Source organism: Coenobita brevimanus, chromosome 101 (genome assembly GCF_032717465.1).
Source record: "Coenobita brevimanus isolate Jiangsu-jjx chromosome 101, ASM3271746v2, whole genome shotgun sequence".
NCBI lineage: Eukaryota > Metazoa > Arthropoda > Malacostraca > Decapoda > Coenobitidae > Coenobita > Coenobita brevimanus.
In genome coordinates, this window is record NC_137054.1 from 48,339,833 (window position 1) to 48,361,469 (window position 21,637).

At 41.1% G+C, this 21,637-nt stretch overlaps 1 protein-coding gene across 1 annotated transcript in view; it reads right to left on the reverse strand.

Moving 5' to 3' along the window:
* The window catches only part of LOC145415023 (reelin-like), a 45,101-nt gene that overhangs the window by 7,615 nt on the left and 15,849 nt on the right, over positions 1-21,637 (reverse strand). Inside the window, exons 4-6 of the mRNA XM_080284440.1 lie at positions 15,477-15,662; positions 12,258-12,525; positions 766-906 (exon numbers count right to left, since the gene is read on the reverse strand). Of these exons, the coding sequence (XP_080140566.1) occupies positions 766-906; positions 12,258-12,525; positions 15,477-15,662 (595 nt within the window). The remainder of the gene's footprint in view (positions 1-765; positions 907-12,257; positions 12,526-15,476; positions 15,663-21,637) is intronic.

Sequence of the window (21,637 nt, forward strand, 5' to 3'; positions counted from 1 at the left end):
CACCTTCAGAACCTTCCCAGAAGACGTTGCAGATACAAACTAGGTCGTCAACAAGTTCGGCCCAACACTCAGCCCCTGACCGGGATTGTCAGAAGGCCTGGTCCCCTCTCCAAGATGGGAAACCTTTAAACAACAACAGCTCACCTCTTCACTGACCTTCTTTAACCTTTAACTGCAGCCGGCGTCCCTTACTGTCCGTTTGTTTTTTTGTTTGTTTGTTTTGTCAGTAATTAGAACTCCCAAACAAAGTGGCTGTCTAGTTTCTTCACTACTGATTCTACATGGAGTACATGACTCTTGCCGTAGATTAGACTTCCTTAAAATGTATCGGAAGTATTTTGCATTCTTAATGAAAGTAGTTCAGTTTCTTGACAGGAAGACACAGAAGGAGCAAGGTCTATTTCCACTGTACAGATGTAAATTTTTCCACCATCGCAGGACGCGTTTATTACGGCGCCAGTTTTTCCTCATCATACTTTTGTCAGTGAGGGATAATCTCACTCGCATTTTTCCTGTGGATAATTACAACAGTAACGTCATGTAGCTGTTCAGGCAATAATGCCGATCATCTTTATATCACGCTTTATTTCCAAAGTACGCATGCCACTTCCTAAGAAAAAAAATGAATTATAACCGAACCGCTTTTCGTCAGTCTTCTTTACCACCTGAAGAAGAAAATTAAACCAAACAACAGGAAGCTTCACCTCTGGCAGCTAAGCAATATTGTATCTGAATATTATTATACTCTTATCAGAACTGACCCACCTGCACGAGTTGTGAGAGCAGCTACCATGGCCGGAACACATCCAAGGGCAAGAATCTCCCACGAACACATTATCCAGGGCCCAGGAGGCTGCCCGAGCACCCTCACCTTCCTCCACCAGACGTAGTCTCGTCCGCTCACCTCTGCCACCACACCAACAATTATTTCACAGTTCACACTTTACAGTATTCACTACCATTACCCCTGCAGAATTAGTGTATGCCTCGAATGAACGAATGCAGCTGAGTTACGCACCTCTACCTGCAGTAATTTAAGTTTCTGGCTGGAAGAATTTTCTCAAATAAACAAGGCATGCAATCAGCCATGACTGAGATAGGGTTCATTTTTATTCTAAACTTATTTTATGAAATGATAATTATAGAAAATACAGTATTGCTCTTTACACGTTACAGGCAGTTATAATACCGAAGAAAGACTTTGAAGAACAGATGACTGGTAATAAATATTTTAGCCGCCAAATATGGGACGTGACGGACAGGAGTACAAAAGGCAAACTGGATGAAACGTTGTTCAGTGTATTACGGAAAGTGCTTTTTATAAATCGTTATAAGATGGGTCAGAAAGGGTACTGAAGAGTTAGTTAAGACATGTTTGGGTTGGTTTGGGAAGTAGAGTTGGTGCACTGCTCAGAAGTCTGCAATAAGAAAAATGACCAGAAACTTATATATATATATATATATATATATATATATATATATATATATATATATATATATATATATATATATTGGGGTTGGAAAAAATCAGATTTTTCAAATAAAAAAATAGATTTTTTATTTAAATTTTTTTTTTAAATCATTTTTTTTTCATCTGTGATTTTTATTCCTACCCTGTTTGTGCCTTTGGGAATTCTGTCAAAAGAGTACCATACTGTTTTTTTTTTCCTCCCACTTATTAGGCACGATTATATATCACTGTTCAAATAAACAGACTTACAAAATTGAAAATAATAATGTGAATGGGAAGTGGACGTAAGGCAGTGCACCACAGGCTAGCACTTCTTGGTATGGGGGAGGTTACTCGCACTCAGGGTTGGAAAAAATAGCATAGAGAGAGAGAAGGAGAGAGATACCGGTATATATATATATATATATATATATATATATATATATATATATATATATATATATATATATATATATATATATATACTGTATATTAAAGGCTTTCCTAACTGGAGAATTTATTGTTATAATCAAAGAGCTTTCTTTCCTCTGTTTTAATATTTGCCTTGTAACAAAAAGCAATCACTGGTGCCTGACTTGATCAAGGTCAGTACAGGAAGAGTACAAGCAAACGATGCATCTGTACAATACACATCCATCACAGTGTCTGTCTTCTTCATTTGTACTGTATTTATAAAAAATAATTCATTTTGATTTAAATAATGATTTTTCACTCTGATTTAAATCATAACAACCCTGATATATATATATATATATATATATATATATATATATATATATATATATATATATATATATATATATACTGTATATATACAGTATATATGTATATGTATTTATGTATATACAGTATAGTCGAATGCCTTTCCCACCTTTGTCAATCAATATACAAACCTGACGGCCTGAAAACTTACTATTCATACATTTGCCCACCCGAACAACCCAGATCTTGGTCCTGCAGCACATCGTGGAACACCATTTGCAATAATAAATGGTTACCATATTAGCAGCTGTGACTGTGGCCCTTAGTTCATCTGAAATATGAGTCCGGTGGACTCCAAGCTGAAAATTGTCCTTCTCCGACAGCCCACCATCCTCCTTTCGGGACTAGGGAGGGAAATGAGGGACGTTTGTATTACAAGGCAGAGGAGCCACTTGGTTATATCGGTGCCACTACTTAAGGGCGTCCCTCTCCAGTAATTGTCATATTAGGCAAAAATAGCTATAGATCAAGGTGTCTGGTGGTCTAGTGGGTTAAAGAACTCCTGCAGGAGATGACCCATAAGGGTCAACGTCCGAGATATTGTTGGTGTTCTTGCTCATATAATGCCAATCAGGGAGAAGTTATTGGTTAGCCTCGCCTTGAACATCGGGACTAAGTAGCCTAGTCCCAGGCCCCTACGCCAAAAAGGAGTTGATGACAGATACATATACACAGATAGCGACCATAGTTACCCAGCTCCACTAACACTGTAGCAGAGGATCACATCACCTACAGCATTATAAACAAGCAGCGCTGTTCAAAATAAAAGGAAGAATCCCTTATACTCCAAGCCAGTGGTTTCCAAGCCTTTGTCGGTGATGGCATCCTTTTTCTTTGGCACTCCTGGTCAATTTTCTATTAGAAATGCTTTCCAGTTGTGTCTTGTATTTAATAATAATAATGATAACAATCAGTAATAGTGGTAGTAGTAGTAGTAGTAGTAGCAGCAGTAGTAGTAGTAGTAGTAATAATAATAATAATAATAATAATAATAATAATAATATAACAATAATAATAATAATAATAATAATAATAATAATAATATAATAATAATAATAATAATAATAATAATAATGATAGAAGTAATAGTGCCGTAATCATCATTATCATCATCATCATCCGGACCTCCTTTCCCACCCTAGGGCAAGGTGAGGAGTTGCAATGTCCAGACAGCCCAAATTTACCCAATCCAATTGGCCACACACCCATTCACTCATCATTCAAGCCCCCGGAATCCTGGCTCTATCGGATACGCCCAAAACATTCACCACGTTGTGTAGCTTCACATAAACGTACCCGATTGAGTCAATCCGGACGCTAACACGTTAAAAAGGGGTTCCAAATCCCTGATCATGCACTTCTCACAACATTCATCCAGCCAGCTCAATCTCTTGTCAGTTTCTTAACCACACCGACTTCCAAACCTCTCTTCCTCACACACTCATCCACCATATCTCTCCACCTTCTCCTTGGCCTACCTTGCCTCCTTCCTCCTTCAAGTTCGCTCAGATATACCTTTTTCACCACTCTACAGTATTGTTATCCATTCTCTCCTCAAGACCATACCATCTCAGTACACTCTCTTCGATTCTGGTGTCCACCGACTTCCCCACTCAACATTTTCACGAATCACATTATTTCGTATCATATCCACCTCTGTACTCCACATACATTTCTCAGCAGTCCCATCTCCACTGCTCTTACTCTTAACTTCTCATTTTCAAGCCACACCATAGTCTCACATCCATATGTTAAAGTTGGCACTAACACTCTTTCATGTAAGCCTCGTGCAGCTGCAACACTCAAGCCTCTGTTTCTTATCAAGGCTTCCATTGCACCAGCTACTTTTCTTCCCATAGCAACAGTAATAATAACGATAATAATAATAATAGAAATAATAATAATTTTTAATAATAATAATAATAATAATAATAATAGGAATGTAATTAGAATTCTGAAACTATCTATCTATCTATCTATTGCCAGACGCCTCAATCCCGTTTGGGGTGGCCACAAACAAATCGCCTCCAAGTCGCCCTGTCCCCCGCCATTTCACTGCCCTGCTCCCAACTCACACCCCCCTCTCTCATATACCTCTCCACCCCATCCCTCCATCTCATCCTCGGCCTCCCCCTCCCTCTTCCCCCCTCCATCTCACTCACATACACTCTCTTCGTCAGTCTTTCGCCCTCCATCCTCTCCACATGGCCAAACCACCTCAGTGTGTTCCTCATAACGCTTCCTATCACATCCACATCCACACCACAACGCTCCTTTATATCCTCATTCGTCAGCCTGTCTCTCCACGTGACTCCACAGGCTCCTTTTAAATAACTCATTTCCACTGCTCTCACTCTTGACTTGTGTCCTTCCAACAATGTCCAAGCTTCACTTCCGTACGTTAGAGTTGGTATCACAATACTGTCATGCAGTAACTTTTTCACTTCTATGCTCACTTCCCTATTTCTTATCACTGCTTTCAAAGAACCAGCAACCTTTCTTCCCTGCTGTACCCTTTCAAGCACTTCACCCTCCAAATCTCCATCCTTACTCATCACACTACCCAAATACTTAAACGTACTCACATTTTCCAATTCCTCACCGTCCAACCTCGCTGTACATTCACTAACTTCACCTCTCTCAAAGACCATCACTTTACTCTTCCCTACATTCACCTTTAGGTTCCATTTCTTACACACCCTCTCAAACTCATCCACCAAGCCTTGCAGCTCCCCTTCGTCTTCACTCAACAACACAGTAGCATCTGCAAACAACAGTAGAGGGAGTTTCCAAACACTATCCTCTCACAAGGGCCACTCCAACATCCACTACCCTACCTTGTACCTCTTTTATTACCCCATCCATGTACAGATTGAACAACCATGGAGACATGACACATCCTTGTTTCAAACCAACTTTCAAAGAGAAAAATTCACTTAGTTCACCATCCACACGCACTGCAGCCTTCGCACCATCGTACATACTCTTCACAGCATTCAACAACTTCCCATCTACTCCATATATTCTTAACACTTTCCACAATCCTTGTCTATCCACCCTGTCATATGCTTTCTCCAAATCCATGAAAGCCGCATACAACTTCTTTCCCTTCTCTAGAAACTTTTCCACTAAAGATCTAAGAATGAATATCTGATCTACACAACCTCTTCCCTTCCTAAAGCCTCCCTGTTCTTCTCCAACTAATTTCTCTGTTCTTTCTCTAACTCTGTCTATAAGTATCCTACCATACACTTTTCCTATTATACTAAGAAGACAAATGCCCCTATGATTACCACACACTTCTTTTTCCCCTTTTCCTTTGTACAAGGGAATAATTATACCTGACTTCCAATCCTCCGGGACTCTACCTTCCTCCCAGGCCAATCTGCACATCTTCCACATCCATTCTACTACTATCTCTCCCCCATGCTTCAGCATTTCACCACACACTCCATCAATTCCTGAGGCTTTCCCCGATTCTGAAACTACTGGAGCAATATTCGGTGAACCGCACAATCCAGATGAAAATACATTTGTTATCATTGTAGACCTAATATTAAGGGACTTTTTGTATAATTCAAAAATTTTACGGATTCTGATCTGTGACTTTGATATCAAGGTCAAGGTCATTCATACTATCCAAATCATGATCACTCATGACCCACGACATTTCCACTTACAGGGATGAGGAGGCCATTTTGATTTTCTTCAATATCCCAAAAAGTTTTTGTTGGATCTCAGTGTCACTGTCCACGTGCACTAGTATATGTTGACTACTACATAATGGAACATTTGTAAAGCAATCGGGTCAGTAGTTTTTGCTGCGTAGGAGATCAAAATTGAAAAAATAACATAGAGGGCGCTAGTGCGGCGCTAGTGCTGGGGGAAAATTGTGCCCACAACCATGATACATCACTACTGAAAATTTCAAGTCTATCTCCAACGGTCTTGGAATGCCAGCCTTCTAGATCTTCCCACTCCCCACCACACCCCCCCAAAAAAAAGAGAAAATAATAATATACACAATATCGATAAGAATTTCACAGAATCTGGAGATCGTAATACAGTAATTATAATATTTCAATACATCAGCAAGGAAGCCAATGCAAACATAACACGTACTGGACGGCACTCAGCCATAAACACAGTTAGTGATGACCGTAAACCAGATGAATACAGTGAATTGTATGTTCATTTACTTCCCATCATGAACTCCTTTGGTTTAACTAATAACCATGTTTATATCCGTGTACAAAATTTTATCATTTAAAGAGATCTATTCGAAAATATTATTACAGTTCTTCTTTACTAGTTAATTATATAATAAATGCCAGTACAAGATTTATGGCGTTAATGAAGAAATTAAATCAATGGAAAATTACCATACGAATAATCTCGTGGCACCCATGTGCACCGTCACTGATGCACCGTCACTGGCACACCAGGGTGCCGTGGCACCCTGGTTGAAAAACACTGCCAAAGCCATGCAGTGCAGCACTATTAGGATCGTGGGTCAAGGGTAGGTTAGTGCACACTGATTTCTCCGTATCCTTCGATAAGGTCAGTCGCACAAGATTACTGTACAACCTTGTTTCCACTAACGTAGGGAGTGTAAATACTCTGGGATTGAAAACTTCCTTTCATGAAGGCAGAGGGTGTGTGTTGATGGCATTTATGGTAGTTAAGCGACTGTTTGTGTCTGGAGTTCTTCAGGGTATAGGGTTTCCGGCCCAGTACTATTTACGAGCATTTGGCACATCACTCTTTTTTTTTTTTTTTCAGCTATGTCAACGGTGCCTCCTTTGGGGGCTCTTCTTGATATCACAATGAGTGAAGGTAGTCTGTGGTAGATGATGTTCTCATCGCAGATCAGAAACACGTTGGGCAATGGTGTCAAAACCGGGATGTGAAACAGTGCGAGAACGACTAAAGCTATGGGCCCTGGCCGTTCTAGAAAGCCTCATCCTCTACATCGTGTATTAACCGTTGATGGAAGCACCCCGGTAATGGAGGGTTCCGGTAGATCTTAGGAGTTATTCTTTACATGAATATAACAGCCGATAACCTCGTTCGTGGAACTGTCTAATTCTTGGCATAACACTAAAGGTACGGTCTGTGGTCATTCCACGAAGTCTCATCCCTCGCACCCTGCTTTAAATAATGCCGGATGTCCGCAGGTCATGGGGAGGTCCCTTGAAATCTTGGGTGTGATTTCTAACATGAAAATGACATCTGAGATACGCTCGTGATGCTGTTTCTAATGTTCAAAAGAATTTGTGAATCATCAGGATGGCCAGTAACATTTTTAATGACCCTGAAATTACTGTGCCTTGTGTAAGATTATTTGCTCTTCCACTGATGGAGCACTGTTCCCCTGTTTGAAGTTCTGTGGCAGCAAAGCCATGAACTTGGCTTGTAAAATTTATGCCCTACCGGCTCTGATAATATAACTCACTGAAATATGGGTGCTGCCTTCATATGCCACTATACTACGTGAAAAGTCCAAATTTATTTGTCAACATATTAACGTAATTATTTAATCACTGCAGTCATGGAATACATCTTCTACAGATGATGTTTGTATTGTAAAGGAGTGATGTCACGTCTCTTGTAATTTTGATGCTGTTTGTTGATTGCAGCGCTTGTGAATTTCGAAGGACGAAGTGGGATTTTTAGAAACGGAAGACCAGAGGAGCAGCAGCAGCAGCAGCAGTAGCAGCAACGGCAGCGGCAGCGGCAGTAGCAGCAGCAGCTGCAGCGGCAGCAGCAGCAGCAGCAGTAGTGATTGTTGTTGCTGGTGGTGGTGGTGTTGGTGGTGGTTGTTGATGTAATAATAATAATAATAATAATAATAATAATAATAATAATAATGCAATTATTATTATTATTATTATTATTATTATTAATAATAATAACTTCACATGCTCTGGAGTTCTTAGTGATATTGTAAATATTATTATTATTTTTTTTTGGGGGGTGGGGGGCCTAGAAAGCTGGCATGGCAAGACCGTTCGAGATATAGAGTTGAAATTTTCAGGGGTGATGTATCTTGGTTGCAGGTTTCTTTTGCAACATTTTTTTTTTTTTTTTTTTTTTTTTAGCAGTAGCCCCCTCTGTTATTTCTTCAGTTTTTGCTCTCCTGCCTGGCAAAGACTACTAAATTAATTGCTTAGCAAATGACCCAGTATGTAGTCGTCAATATACACTAGTGCACCTGAGTACTGATACTACTGAGATCCTACTAATACTTTCTGGGATATTGAGGGAAATCAAATGGCCGCCTGCAAGTGCTAAATCGGAAAGTATTTGGCCGATTATGACCAAACTCGTGGAAATTTTGTGTGTCATCAGTGAAAATGATTTGCATAGTATGAATGACCTTGACTTTGATCTCAAAGTCACAGGGCAAATTCCGTACAAAATTTTGAGTCATACCAAAAGCTCTTTAATATTAGGTCTACAGTGATAACAAAAGTTTTTTTTAGAATCCTAAGAGTATCTAATTTTTAAGATTTCATAACAGCAATTATGACAAATCAATATTTTTTACGCTTTTTAACGATTTTTGGACCTACCATCATAATACTGTGTACATTTCACAGACGGTACACCAAATCTGATGTACAAAAGTGGAATTTTTGTCATTCTAATCTGGAATGTTTCATTATCATCTGGAATGTGGAGTTGTTTGAATATTGCTTCAGCAATTTCAGAACTGTATTTATGTTTATTTTCATTATTATAATTCTCCTTCTTCTTCTTCTTACCTAATATACTGTAGCACTAGCCATGTGTGTGTGTGTGTGTGTGTGTGTGTGTGTGTGTATTTTGGGCAGCCGAAACTGCACATTCAAATCGCACCAAAGTTGGCCAAAAAATCGCAAAAAATTCGCTGATGTGAAAAAACTTGGTTCCATCACGATTGAAAAACTTTTACTATATTTAATGAGCGATCACGTTTTGACCAAAAAAAAAGTTGCTTCCAGCGCCCAGCATAGAATCTCCGTAGAATTTTTTGCCCACAGCTACAACGAAAATATACTATAGCAGTAGCCATGTGTCTGTGTGTGTATTTCGGACTTGCGTTCAGACAACTTGGGTTCCTTTCCCAAAGCTGCAAATAACACGATCAATTGGTTAGTTGCAAAAAATCAAAGTGACAACGTTAGACTAGAACAGCACATAAATGGACCATCATGGGCCTTTCGATGTCGTCTTGACGGCTGATAGTGACAATAGATTAGAACAGCACATAAATGTGACTCAGATTACCTGAAATGATTGCAACGCGTACGCGAAGCGAGAGGAAACAAGTGCGAAGCATGAGGAAACTAGGGCGAAGCACGAGAAAGTGAGCACGCAGCGCGAGAGCCCTCCGCAGGAGCAAGTGCGAGGGGCCCAAAGGGCCCACAGGCACTTGTTATTACTACTACTGCTACCACTACTACTACAACTACTATTACTACTATTAGTGCACCCAAGCAGGTGTTTTGTTACGAGCCGTGTGTGTGTGTTTGTGTCATGCTCAGCGTTAAAAAAATATTTTCCATTACAAATTGCAGTTGATGTAAACCAAGATGTGATTTGTGAAGCAGTGTGTAATCGCGTAATGATTTTTTTTTAGCTGTCTGTCTATCTACGAGTATCTATAGCCAGACGCCTTCATTCCGTAAGGGGTGGCCAGAAACAGATCGTCTCTATGTCGCCGTCCCCTGCCATTGCGCTGCCCTCCCCCCAACTCACACACCCCTCTCTCATATACCTTTCCATTCCATCCCTCCAGATACAGATAAATAAACATACAGATTGACAGATCTCCATACAGGTAGAGGCAGACAAATAGATGGTAAATTAATATATGCTTAGATGGCTTTCTTTCCGATTCTGCACGAATGTCATCATCATCATCATCATCATCTGTAGTCTGTCGTCCATCTGTCATCCATCATCTATCATCCACCACCATTATCCATCACCCCTCCTCCTCCTCCTCCTTCTTATCATCATCATCATCATCATCCGCCTCATCACCATCATCATCATCATCATCGTCCCTCATTATCTGTCATCATTATCATCATCTCTCCATCTTCCATTATCATCACGAAACATCATCATTCATCATTGTCATCAACGTCCACCACCATCATCATCATCATCATTACCATCATCCATCATCGTTATCACCATCCATCACCATCATCATCATCATCCACCATTAATCATGATCATTCATCATCATCATCATCCATCATCCGTCGTCCTTCGTCTAGCATCCAATATCATCATTCATTATCCATCATCATCACCATCATCCATCGCCCATCATTCACCATCATCATCCATCATCCAACATCATTCAGCATCTAACATCCGTCATCATCGTTCATCATCATCATCATCATCCATAATCATTAACCATCATCATCCCTCATCATCATCCATCATCGTAATCCATCGGCTATCACCCGTCGTTCACCATCGTTGACACTTATCAGCATCATCCATTATCATCATACATCAATCATCATCGTCATTCATTCATTATCTTCGTACATCATGAGTATCCATCAGCATAATCCAGAATCCTCATCATCATCCATATCCAATATCTACCACTCAGTATTCTTCATTTATCATCATCATCATCATCATTCATCCATCATACAGTATATCATGCATCAAGTATCATCATCATCATCATATATCATGGATCATGGTTCATCACCATCGTCATCATCATCATCGTATAGCAGCAAAGTGCGCTTTGTGAGTATGTGACGAGCAAGCGAGAGTCGTGTTATCACAATTTCCCTCTGATATAAAATCTCTTATATTTGATTGCCAAAGCTGATGCCAAAATACACAGTATTATGACGGAAATCATTTTTATTTTGATTTCGTAATTGAGGCGCTCACAGATTAGACCCGAGCACTTCCTTGGATAACTGGCGATTCCAAGGGGTTCCTGGACCTTTATGGGTGAGTTTTTAGTTGATAACAAAATTTACTGAATGGAGGTATCACATGCTGAAGGAATTTCAGCACTACTTCACATAGGAGTAAAGTTATTAGCTTCTGTTTTGCGTGACGGTCGGCTCATTCCCAAACTTAACTGAGAGCAGACATCGCTCGCTCGCTCGTAATCTTATATCACGTATCACCATCATCATTATGGCCAGTATCTGTCATCATTATTTACCATCATCATCAACACTTTCAGTCACAAGACGGCGGCAAAGTGTATCACTCCCACTTGAACGAGCTGGATACACATTCCTCCTGCCGTCACTGAAGGTGAAGTTTGTTACAACTGTTCATGCGTCAGTGCCATCTGTTGAGGAAAAGCGAAGATACCCCCCCCCCCTGCCCCCATATCCCACCTGCAAAGCGGTTCAGTTGCCATCTATTGATGCCTGACATCGAGGGACGGCGGTTTGTCGTCGGGTGTGCATTCCAATGGTGGCGCGAAACTGAACAGTGATCATTAAAAATTCTTTGTGAGTGTTGCTTGATACACTTCTCCACATTTTTTTTTTTTTACATCTTTACCAGCAATATGATTGATATAAATTAGCGAACTGTGAAGTGAACGGGTAGTTCATTCATCCAGCAACGAGGAATAAATGTGCACTATCCTCATTCGTTGTTCCTGGTTCCCTAATACTTCTGCAAGGCGGGTAGATTCATAAAGAAGAAAAACACATTAATAATTTGTACGGCATGACTTACCACGTGACGATCCGTTTCATGAACTATACAATACCTGGTGCTGTACAAACACTTGGTCTGCTCTTTAATGGGCAGACAGATGGATACGCCAGCACAAGCGATACAAGTCATTCATCACTTACAAATTAGGAGCTGGAAATAGTACAAGACTAAAACTGGATTTTCACCCGTGCGAAATCAGTTCAAAATGATAACTGGGAGAAAATATGTAGTAATTTTTATTAATGAGATACAATGGACGTACACATAAAGACTACTTTTCTTTGACCAAAAAGTTTGAACAGTTACTTACACGACTGCCTTTGGGAGAGTAGTGGTGAAGCGAGTCCAGGCGGGGTGGAGTGCTGGAGTGAAGGACGAAGCTAGGTGGAAAGTGTCGCAGTCTACAGAGGGTGGAGCGCACAACTCCTGCACCAGCTGCCACGTCCGACCGTTATCGAGAGAATATTGCAGATCCACTCGGGAGGTCTGACTGGCCATCGTACATCCCATATTGATATCAAACTGAACCACTGTGGACTCTGAAGCTTGAAAGTCCCAGGTCTCGGTATATCGAGGAGCTGCAGGGATCACACGTCATCATCACCATCATCATCATCATTAATCCACAAAGGTTTCTTAACTATCCTCACTCTGATTTATTAGTTGCTATCTGTTCTACCATCCAACACAGCCCACCACATATTTCACAGAAATTTCATTCGTACACCTTATACCTTGCGAGCCTCTTCCTTTCACTCCACCTCAAAAGTGCCACACTATTATCCTAGTTTTTCCTTTGTTAGTTGGGTTACACAAAACGTGACTTCCTGTTATTATATTTCACCAAACCCTTATCCACACGCAGTCTTACACCTTTGCCACTTTGTTTACCAGCGAATAATTCAGTTAGGTAACGAATATGGTTAGGAATGTTTAAGGTGTGTGTGTGTGGGGGGGGAGTGCTGCCAAAATAATAACTGACGTGAGAACACCACGGTGCAATACTGATGTAGAAGGAGCCCTGAAGATCAGAAGTAAAGAGTAGATGTGACTGATGAAAGGAGTTCATATTAACGAAACTGAGGGGGAAATTACGTACAGGGAGGTGGAAAAAAAAAATAAAGACAGGCTTACACAGGGCTAGGTAGAAAATTAATCGAAACATTCTGGAAAGGCTGGCACAACCGTATCAATGAATTTGAAAATGTGGGAAAATGGAGGCCAAAAGTTACAAAATAATCAAACATGAAACACATATAAGAGACAGGCGGGAATATTATTTTGAAAAAGTTATGATGAGGAATCAAGAGGAAAAGGAAAGTGTTTGGTGACGCAAAAGGCGAGAATGTGTTCATGACTATCTGAAGGCCTGAAAGTGAAGTAGTCACTAAAAAGCTGCGAGATGAGGAGGCACTTACTTTAATAAGGTATCTGCGGAAATCGTTCAGTGCAGCTGAAGGGCTGCGATGAAACTAGTTTTGAAAATATACTCGTATGCTAGAGAACCTGGAGGCATGAAGTTTACCAATGGAGTCGTGAATGACTAATTGTTCCGCGGTACTAAAAATGAAAAATTAAAAACTCGTAAGTTCGCTGATAAATACAGTAAAATACATGAGAGAGCACTCCTTAATAAGGTTAAAGAATCATCAAAATGTTTGGTAAGAGTTTATCAAGATGCCTACCAGAATGTTAAGATTGAGTAATCTTTGCACCAACACAGTTATTGAAGAAAACATATGAAAATTCACTTATTTATAACATGGGCCTGTAAAGCTTAACACACACACACACACACACACACACACACACACACACACACACACACACACACACACACACACAATCATGAACCCACTAAAAAAAAAAAAAAAAAAAAAAAAGCGAAGGTATGAAGCACATTCATGAGTGAACCCTGAAGTTATGGGGAGACAGAACAGGTGAGGCTACAAGAGAAGGTCTGGATAACACAAGTGTCGTTATCAGCAGGTCTATAATGCTGGACCTGAGTGGTATTTGTCCGTAAATTTCGGAACATGTCATTACTGTCGGAGACTCAAAACTCGGACACTGCTGAAGAGACTCTGTGTGGGAGTAGCAGCAAAAAGATACCTAGGTTATCTTCGGCAACAGTGGATTAATAAGAATCATTGTACCGTCCAGCTACAAGGAGCGGCAATAAACTGGAAAAAGTCATCTGACAGCAGCCAGAAAATACCTAAATTAGCTGTGTCAGCAATAGGGCTATTGAGTTATATAGCTGATTTAATCGTACATAACACATAGCTAACAAAATGGTTTATACAGTATAAAGTGTTTAGTTTTTCTGAATATATATATAATAAAAAATAAAGCAGACGTGCAGTTTTTTCCTGTACCTTCAGAGACAACAAGGAAAATGCATTCCCAATCCTGCGATATGCAGGCCGATCTGAAAGAATTACAATATAATATTCCTGCGTCATAAGAAGCTAGTAACCCGACGTAAAAGCCACATGATCGTTATGGTGCCATATGTGAAGGGGTGATATCCCTGAATTCGCTCAGTGAGTAGTAATAGTAGTAGTAGTAGTAGTAGTAGTTATTGTTGTTGTTGTTGTTGTTATAGAAGTGGTAGTGGTGGTTGCAGTAGTAGTGGATGGGAGCACATTCTACAACATGCCCTAAGAGATCAGTGCGATATCTGGCTTTCTTCCCCAGTTTTATATCGTTTAGAGGTTTTGGAGTGAGGCTGACCTCCCTGAAGTTAATGGTGGAAAAATGTATATAGTGGAATACATCATCAAGGAGCCAGTCGTACTGACTTGAAAAGTTTCGATGAAATCCATGTGCTCACTCTTCCCTATTTATGATCGTTTTTACATTTGGTAGTGGGGGGGGGAGACCCTAAGAATCATGGAGGGGGGGGGGCACGTTCCGCACAGACTGCATTACGAATGACAGTCCATTATACAACTTATACTAAGATTTCAAAGCCACATCCGCCCTCTTTTTGCTATTTTTTTTTTATTTACTTGTTTTTTTATTTGGTGAGAATCTCTGACCCAACCTTAAAATCATGTTTGGAAAATTGTACTGTATATAGCGGAAAACCTTGGGGTGAAGGACTCACCTGGGATGTTTCATTCATATCCACCAATTAGCCTAGGAGAAGTTACACACACACACACACACACACACACACACACACACACACACACGCACGCACGCACGCACGCACGCACGCGCGCGCGCGCGCGCGCACACACACACACACACACACACACACACACACACACACACACACACACACACACACACACACACACACACACACACACACACACACACACACACACACACACACACACACACACAGGATGAATTTCGTGCAATGGTACAGGGCGAGTTGCCGAAAATGATGGCATCCTGCTTCGCAGGACTGATAAGACTACTTCACTGTACCTGTAAGGTTATAAGACATTGAGTGGAAGAGGGACTACTCGGTGACATGTATTGTACCTCGAATGACTGTTCAGGGTACACCCACCTGCCGCACCGGAGAAGAGCAAGACGCTGGTGTTCGAGTCGCAGCCTGGAGTGACAGCTGCACCCGCCTGCTGGAACCAGGGGTCGGAGGTGGACCTGTCGCTATCCATGTCGTCGAAGAGTGCAAGAGGCAGCGTCTCATTGGCCAGCACCATTACGTTGTCCAGGTGCCACTCAGCCCGCTCCCCTGACATTTAACCAGGAATGTTTTTACTGCAGGAGAAAAGACTACGAAGCTGAAAGTCTGCAAATTAGCCCATTACAAAGGTCTAAATGAGAGCCAGGGTAAAAATCCGTTCATTTCGAGAACCTGGAGAAATTGCATTTAAAATTCTAGAGGTTATGACCAACGTAAAATATAGAATGATGGACACAACATCTAAAAATACACTACTATGGAAGTACATCATTACTACTACAGATCATGGTAATTAAACATTTAGTAAATATCGTCACTCCATTATTAATTGACCATTTACTTCCTGCACACACACACACACACACACACACACACACACACACACACACACACACACACACACACACACACACACACACACACACACACCATCAGCAATATATTTTGGATCATAAAAACAAACTCAATCAAAGAAAATACAGACAGACCACGTTAAGCCAAGACATACGACATTCTAAGGGTGGGGACATGGAATATGAGAGGAGTGAATGATGAAGTGAAAGAGAGAGAGATTGTTCAGGTGCTTGAGGATGCAAGAGTGGAGGTATGTGGACTGACTGAAATTAAATGGAAAGGTGAAAGGGTGAGAGAATGGGAATATGATTTAGGTATATGTTCGGGAATTAATGAGAATGAGAGGGCAAGAGAGGGAGTATGTCTGACGACAAGCAAGAAGTGGAAGGAGAAAATAAGAGAGTATAGAACAGTGGGTGCAAGGATTGTATGGGTGAGGATGAAAGTAGGTATACAAGCTTGGGCGATTGTATGTGCGTATGCGCCGAGAGAGGACCGAGTGGCAAGAGTGAAAGATGAGGTTTGGGCAACTGTAGAAGCATGTATGGAAAAATCTGAGAGGAGCGAGAGAGTGTTTTTAACTGGAGACATGAATGGCAAGTTGGGAATGTACGAGTGGATGCAGTGGTTTGTCAGTGGGGTGTGCCAGCTGACGTAGATGGGAATGGCAGTGCTTTGGTGGACATCTGTGCTGGTAAGGGGTTGGCAATAGCCAACACCTTCTTTTGGCATAAGAAGATCCACAGGTATACATGGAGAGTCATGAGGAGGATGGACAACGAACTTGTTGAACGAAAGGCAATGATAGACTACGTGTGTGTGGATGAGTGAATGAGAAGACAAGTGCTGGATGCAAGAATGTGGAGGGAGTGGGGGAATGGAATCTCAGACCATCACTTAGTGATGGCCAAGGTAAGGCTGCCAAGAAAATGGGAGAAGAGACGAAGGGGAAGACAGGAGGAAACAGCTCCTGTGAGAAGAGTGGAGAAGTTGCAAGCTAGTGAGAAAATGGCAGAGTATAAGAGCATAGTGGAAGAGAGATTGGGAAGATGTGAGTTAGAGCAGATGGAAGAGGTGAAAGACGTACATAAGATATTCACGGAAGAGATAGGTGCAGAGTGTGAGGTGGTTTGTGGAGTGAGGAGGAGATGCAGGGGTGTGCACGGGACAGCATGGTGGAATGATGAGGTGAAACGAGCTGTGGAACTAAAGAAGAAGGCATATAGTGAATGGCGAGTAGAGGTAGGGGAGAAGATGAGAGAGAGAAGAGAGAGGTATATGTGAGTAGGAGAAGGGAGGTGAAGAGATTGATGAAGGAGAGTAAGAAGAAGGAGGATGAAGAGTTTGGGAGGAATTTGAGTATAAAATGGAGGGAGAGTAAGAAATTGTTTTGGATGGAGGTAAAGAAAGTAAGACAGTGTGAAAGGGGAAATAGTAGGGGAGTGAAAAATGGAAATAACAGATTGTTGGTGGAGAAGAGAGAGAAATTGAGGAGATGGAAGGAGCACTTTGAGGATTTGTTGAATGCAGAGAGAGAGAGCAGTGCGAGTATAAGTGGTTGGGGAATGGCTGGGAGAAGAAGAGTTGAGAGGAGGGAGGAAGAGATCAGTAAGGCAGAAATAGTGGAGGCAATGAAGAAGATCAAGACAGGAAAGGCCCCAGGAATTGATGGAGTGTGTGGTGAAATGCTGAAGTACGAGGGTGAGATTGTTGTGGAGTGGATATTCAAGTTGTATAGATTGGCTTGGGAAGAGGGAAGGGTTCCAAAGGACTGGAAATCAGGTATAAATGTTCCTTTACACAAAGGAAAAAGGGAGAGAGAAGTATGTGGTAACCATAGGGGTATTTGCCTTCTTAGTGTGACTGGAATAATATATGGTAGAATACTCATTGATAGGGTTAGGCATATAACAAAGGAGCTAGTTGGAGAACAAGGGGGATTTAGGAAGGGAAAAGTGTGTGTAGATCAGATATTTGTTCTAAGATGTTTAGTGGAGAAGTATCTAGAGAAGGAAAAGAAAGTGTTTGCTGCCTTCATGGACTTGGAGAAAGCTTATGACAGAATAGATAGGCAAGGTATGTGGAAGGTATTAAGAATATATGGAGTGGAGGGGAAATTGTTGAGTGCTGTGAAGAGTATGTACGAAGAAGTTAGGGCTGTGGTGCGAGTGGATGGTGAGCTGAGTGAGTTCTTTGATCTAAATGTGGGACTGAAAAAGAGGTGTGTGATGTCTCCATGGCTGTTTAATATATACATGGATGGGGTTGTAAAGGAGGTGCAAGGTAGGGCAGTGGATGTGGGGGTGGCTCTAATGAATGAGGGTGAGATGTGGAAGATTCCGGTGTTGCTGATTGCTGATGATGCAGTATTGCTGAGTGAAGATGAACGGGAGTTGCAAGGTTTGGTGAATGAATTGTAACAGTGTGTAGGAAGAGGAATCTGAAAGTTAATGTAAACAAGAGTAAAGTTATGGTGTTTGAGAGGAATGAAGTCACAGAATGCACAGTGAGGTTGGATGGTGAGGATATGGAGAATATGAGAGCATTCAAGTACTTGGGTAGTGTGATAAGTAAGGATGGAACTTTGGGGGATGAAGTGCGTGAAAGGGTACAGCAGGGAAGGAAAGTTGTTGGTTCACTGATAGCAGTGATGAGAAATAGGGAGGTGAGTATGGAAGTTAAGAAGTCAATGCATGACACTATTGTGATCCCTACCCTGACGTATGGATGCGAGGCGTGGACCTTGCTAGAGGGGAACAAGTCAAGAGTGAGAGCAGTGGAAATGAGGTACTTGAGAGGAGCATGTGGAGTGACATGGAGGGACAGGTTGACGAATGAAGAATTGAAGGAACGTTGTGGGGTGGATGTGGATGCGGTTGAGAAAAATAGGAGAAATCCACTGAGGTGGTTTGGACATGTGGAGAGAATGGAGAATAAAAGACTGACTAAGATGGTGTATGTAGGTGAAGCTGAGGGAGGGAGAGGGAGGAGAAGACCAAAGATGAGGTGGAGGGATGGAGTTGAGAGGTATATGAGAGAGGGGGGAGTGAGCTGGGGGGAGGGCAGTCAAATGGTGGGTGACAGAGCGACTTGGAGGCGTTTTGTCTGCGGTCACCCTTTGCGGGATTAGGGCGTCGGGCTATAGATAGATAGATAGATAGACAGACATAAATAATGCTGTGACTGAAAACACCACTCATATAAGATCTTGTTAATTTTTATTATCACTCAGTTATGTATGGCGATATCTGCCACCGCAGCCACAATCACTTCTGACGCCACAACTGTATTATTGCGGCCAGGGGTGAATCAAATATAATTACAGTATATATGTATCTGAGGTATATTTAAAAACATTTTCGAAGTATTTGTATTTGTAATTGTATTTTGGCACCCAGAAAAAAGGTATTTTGTATTTGTATTTGTATTTCTTCATAATGTTATATGTGTTGTTACTTACAGGCAAATTATGAAATTTTCCGTGCATTATGATGATAAAATGTAATTCTGATGTGTAGGTATTTGTATCTGTAATTGTATTTTTGTATTTGAGAATAAAAGTATTTGTATTTGTATTTTTGTATGATAACTTCAAAAGTTTTTTATTTGTATTTGACCTCTAAAAAAAAAAAGTATTTGATCGAACCCTTATTACGGCCTTCTTAATGCACTTCTGACATTTCCTGTACCAGTGCTACCGCCAAGTTTAATCCTAGCAACCCACACTCACACCTAACACCACTGCTACCATCACCAACAGCTTCACTGTTAGGCTATAGGGTTTGGTACCAGCTCCGCTGCAAATAAAATCACATATAGCCTACTCGAGTCTGCCACTGCAGCGACCATCATTAAGACATGCCTCTGATACCACAGTAGTGTAACCAAGTTATGATGCAAGCACACTTCCGCAACAATGTGGTAAATATACATGACCGATGAACTTCCTCAGCACTGTAGTTAGCTTTTTTAGTAATACTCGTCATCTCCATCTTAACACATCTTCACACATTTACACGGAATGTAGAGATTCTAATTACAGGTCTTTGATCTCATTGCTAACATGAATTAGAGGAGAATGGAAACCCTAGGTAGAGTCATCCCCGCCCTTGCACTTGTGCCATAAGGGGTACGAGACTACCTGCTATACATCTGCTGGAAGGTGAAGTTGTCGCGTCCCTGAACCAATACACAGTAGCGGGGTTTCTAGACCCTCACTCTCAACTCTTTTACTCACTTTTCATGGGACAGAGGGAGTGCACAGGTTGCTTCTTTCTTCCATCCCTTGCGATAACATACCATGTCCAGTGACGTCATACGGCTTATGATACTGATATCTCACTCGTCCCTCCCCTCTAAGGACCAGATATCAGCAATAATTACAATCAAGAGGTGGCGGCTTATGAGTGACTCGCTCGTCCTTGCACTTAGTCACTAAGGAAAAGTCGTTAACACAACTACCTTTCCCTATTCACTATTTGAAGCTTAAACACTCCTGAATTTCTTAACTCATTTAAAGAATATGTCAGTAAACTTTTCATAGGACTGAAGGCGTACTCGACTTCACACACACGGACAGATAAACAGTCAAACAAACAAACAATAAATATCTTCCGAAAAAATGCTAAACACTTAAACACGAGACAGCCGAGGGGCTCTTGTTGAAAAACAGCTTGAACATGTAAACATCTTAAACAGTCCCCACACCAGTACAAGACCTCCACACAGACATAATGAAACGACTTCCTCCCCTCACCTTACTTTATGTACAGTACCTCAACGCTAGCCAGTCAATCATCCTAGAAAGTAGTCCGTGATCTCTCACTGGACCACTTCCCCGGTATTATATTACACACAATAAAAGCAATTCCGGCCAGAGACAGGAAAAAATGTTGGTCAGTTACCAGAACACAAACTGGGCAGGGGTTATTTAAGACATGGAGTAAACATCAAAAATTTCCAGCAGAAACTTTTTTCCAAACACTGGTACAGTAGTCACCATTTTTAAAAGAATCGTTACAAGAGCCAGTAAATCTCATATCCCGAGTGATAACCCTCAGAACTCCAACCATAACTTCTCCCCTCAAACAAAACAATTAATCAAGAACAGAAATATATTAAACAGAAAAACTCAACCCACCCTATCAGAACTGAAAATCTTACACAGTCTAAACATTGTAAATGAAATGATTAAGACACACAAGATAGAAAAAAAGTTTGACAACTGTAGGCAGTGAACGAACAGCAGCAAATTCTGGAAATTTAAAATAATATGTATATACAGTATATATCCACATATTGAAAACCTTAACTCTCATCAACTCAGGAAGCAAGCAGCGATGGAACTGTGCCCAGGAAGAACGAACAAGCAAACAACCTAATAAATTTCTTAACATCAATCAGTAAAGTGCGCTTTGTGAGCGCGTGACGAGCGAGCGAGCGTTTTTACATTTGCCTGTCATCATAATTTCGTCTTGGTGTAAACTTTCAACGTTTCTGGTGAGGTAGTTGAACAATAACAGAAGAATAATTGAGCTAAAATATTTACTTTCTCACGTTTTCTCTCTGGATGTCCATATAACGAGGCGCCGTAGCATTTATCACACTCGCAATTTCAGTTCTCTGCTCCCGACTTGCCTTGTGAACGAACTACGTCGATAAACGCTTGG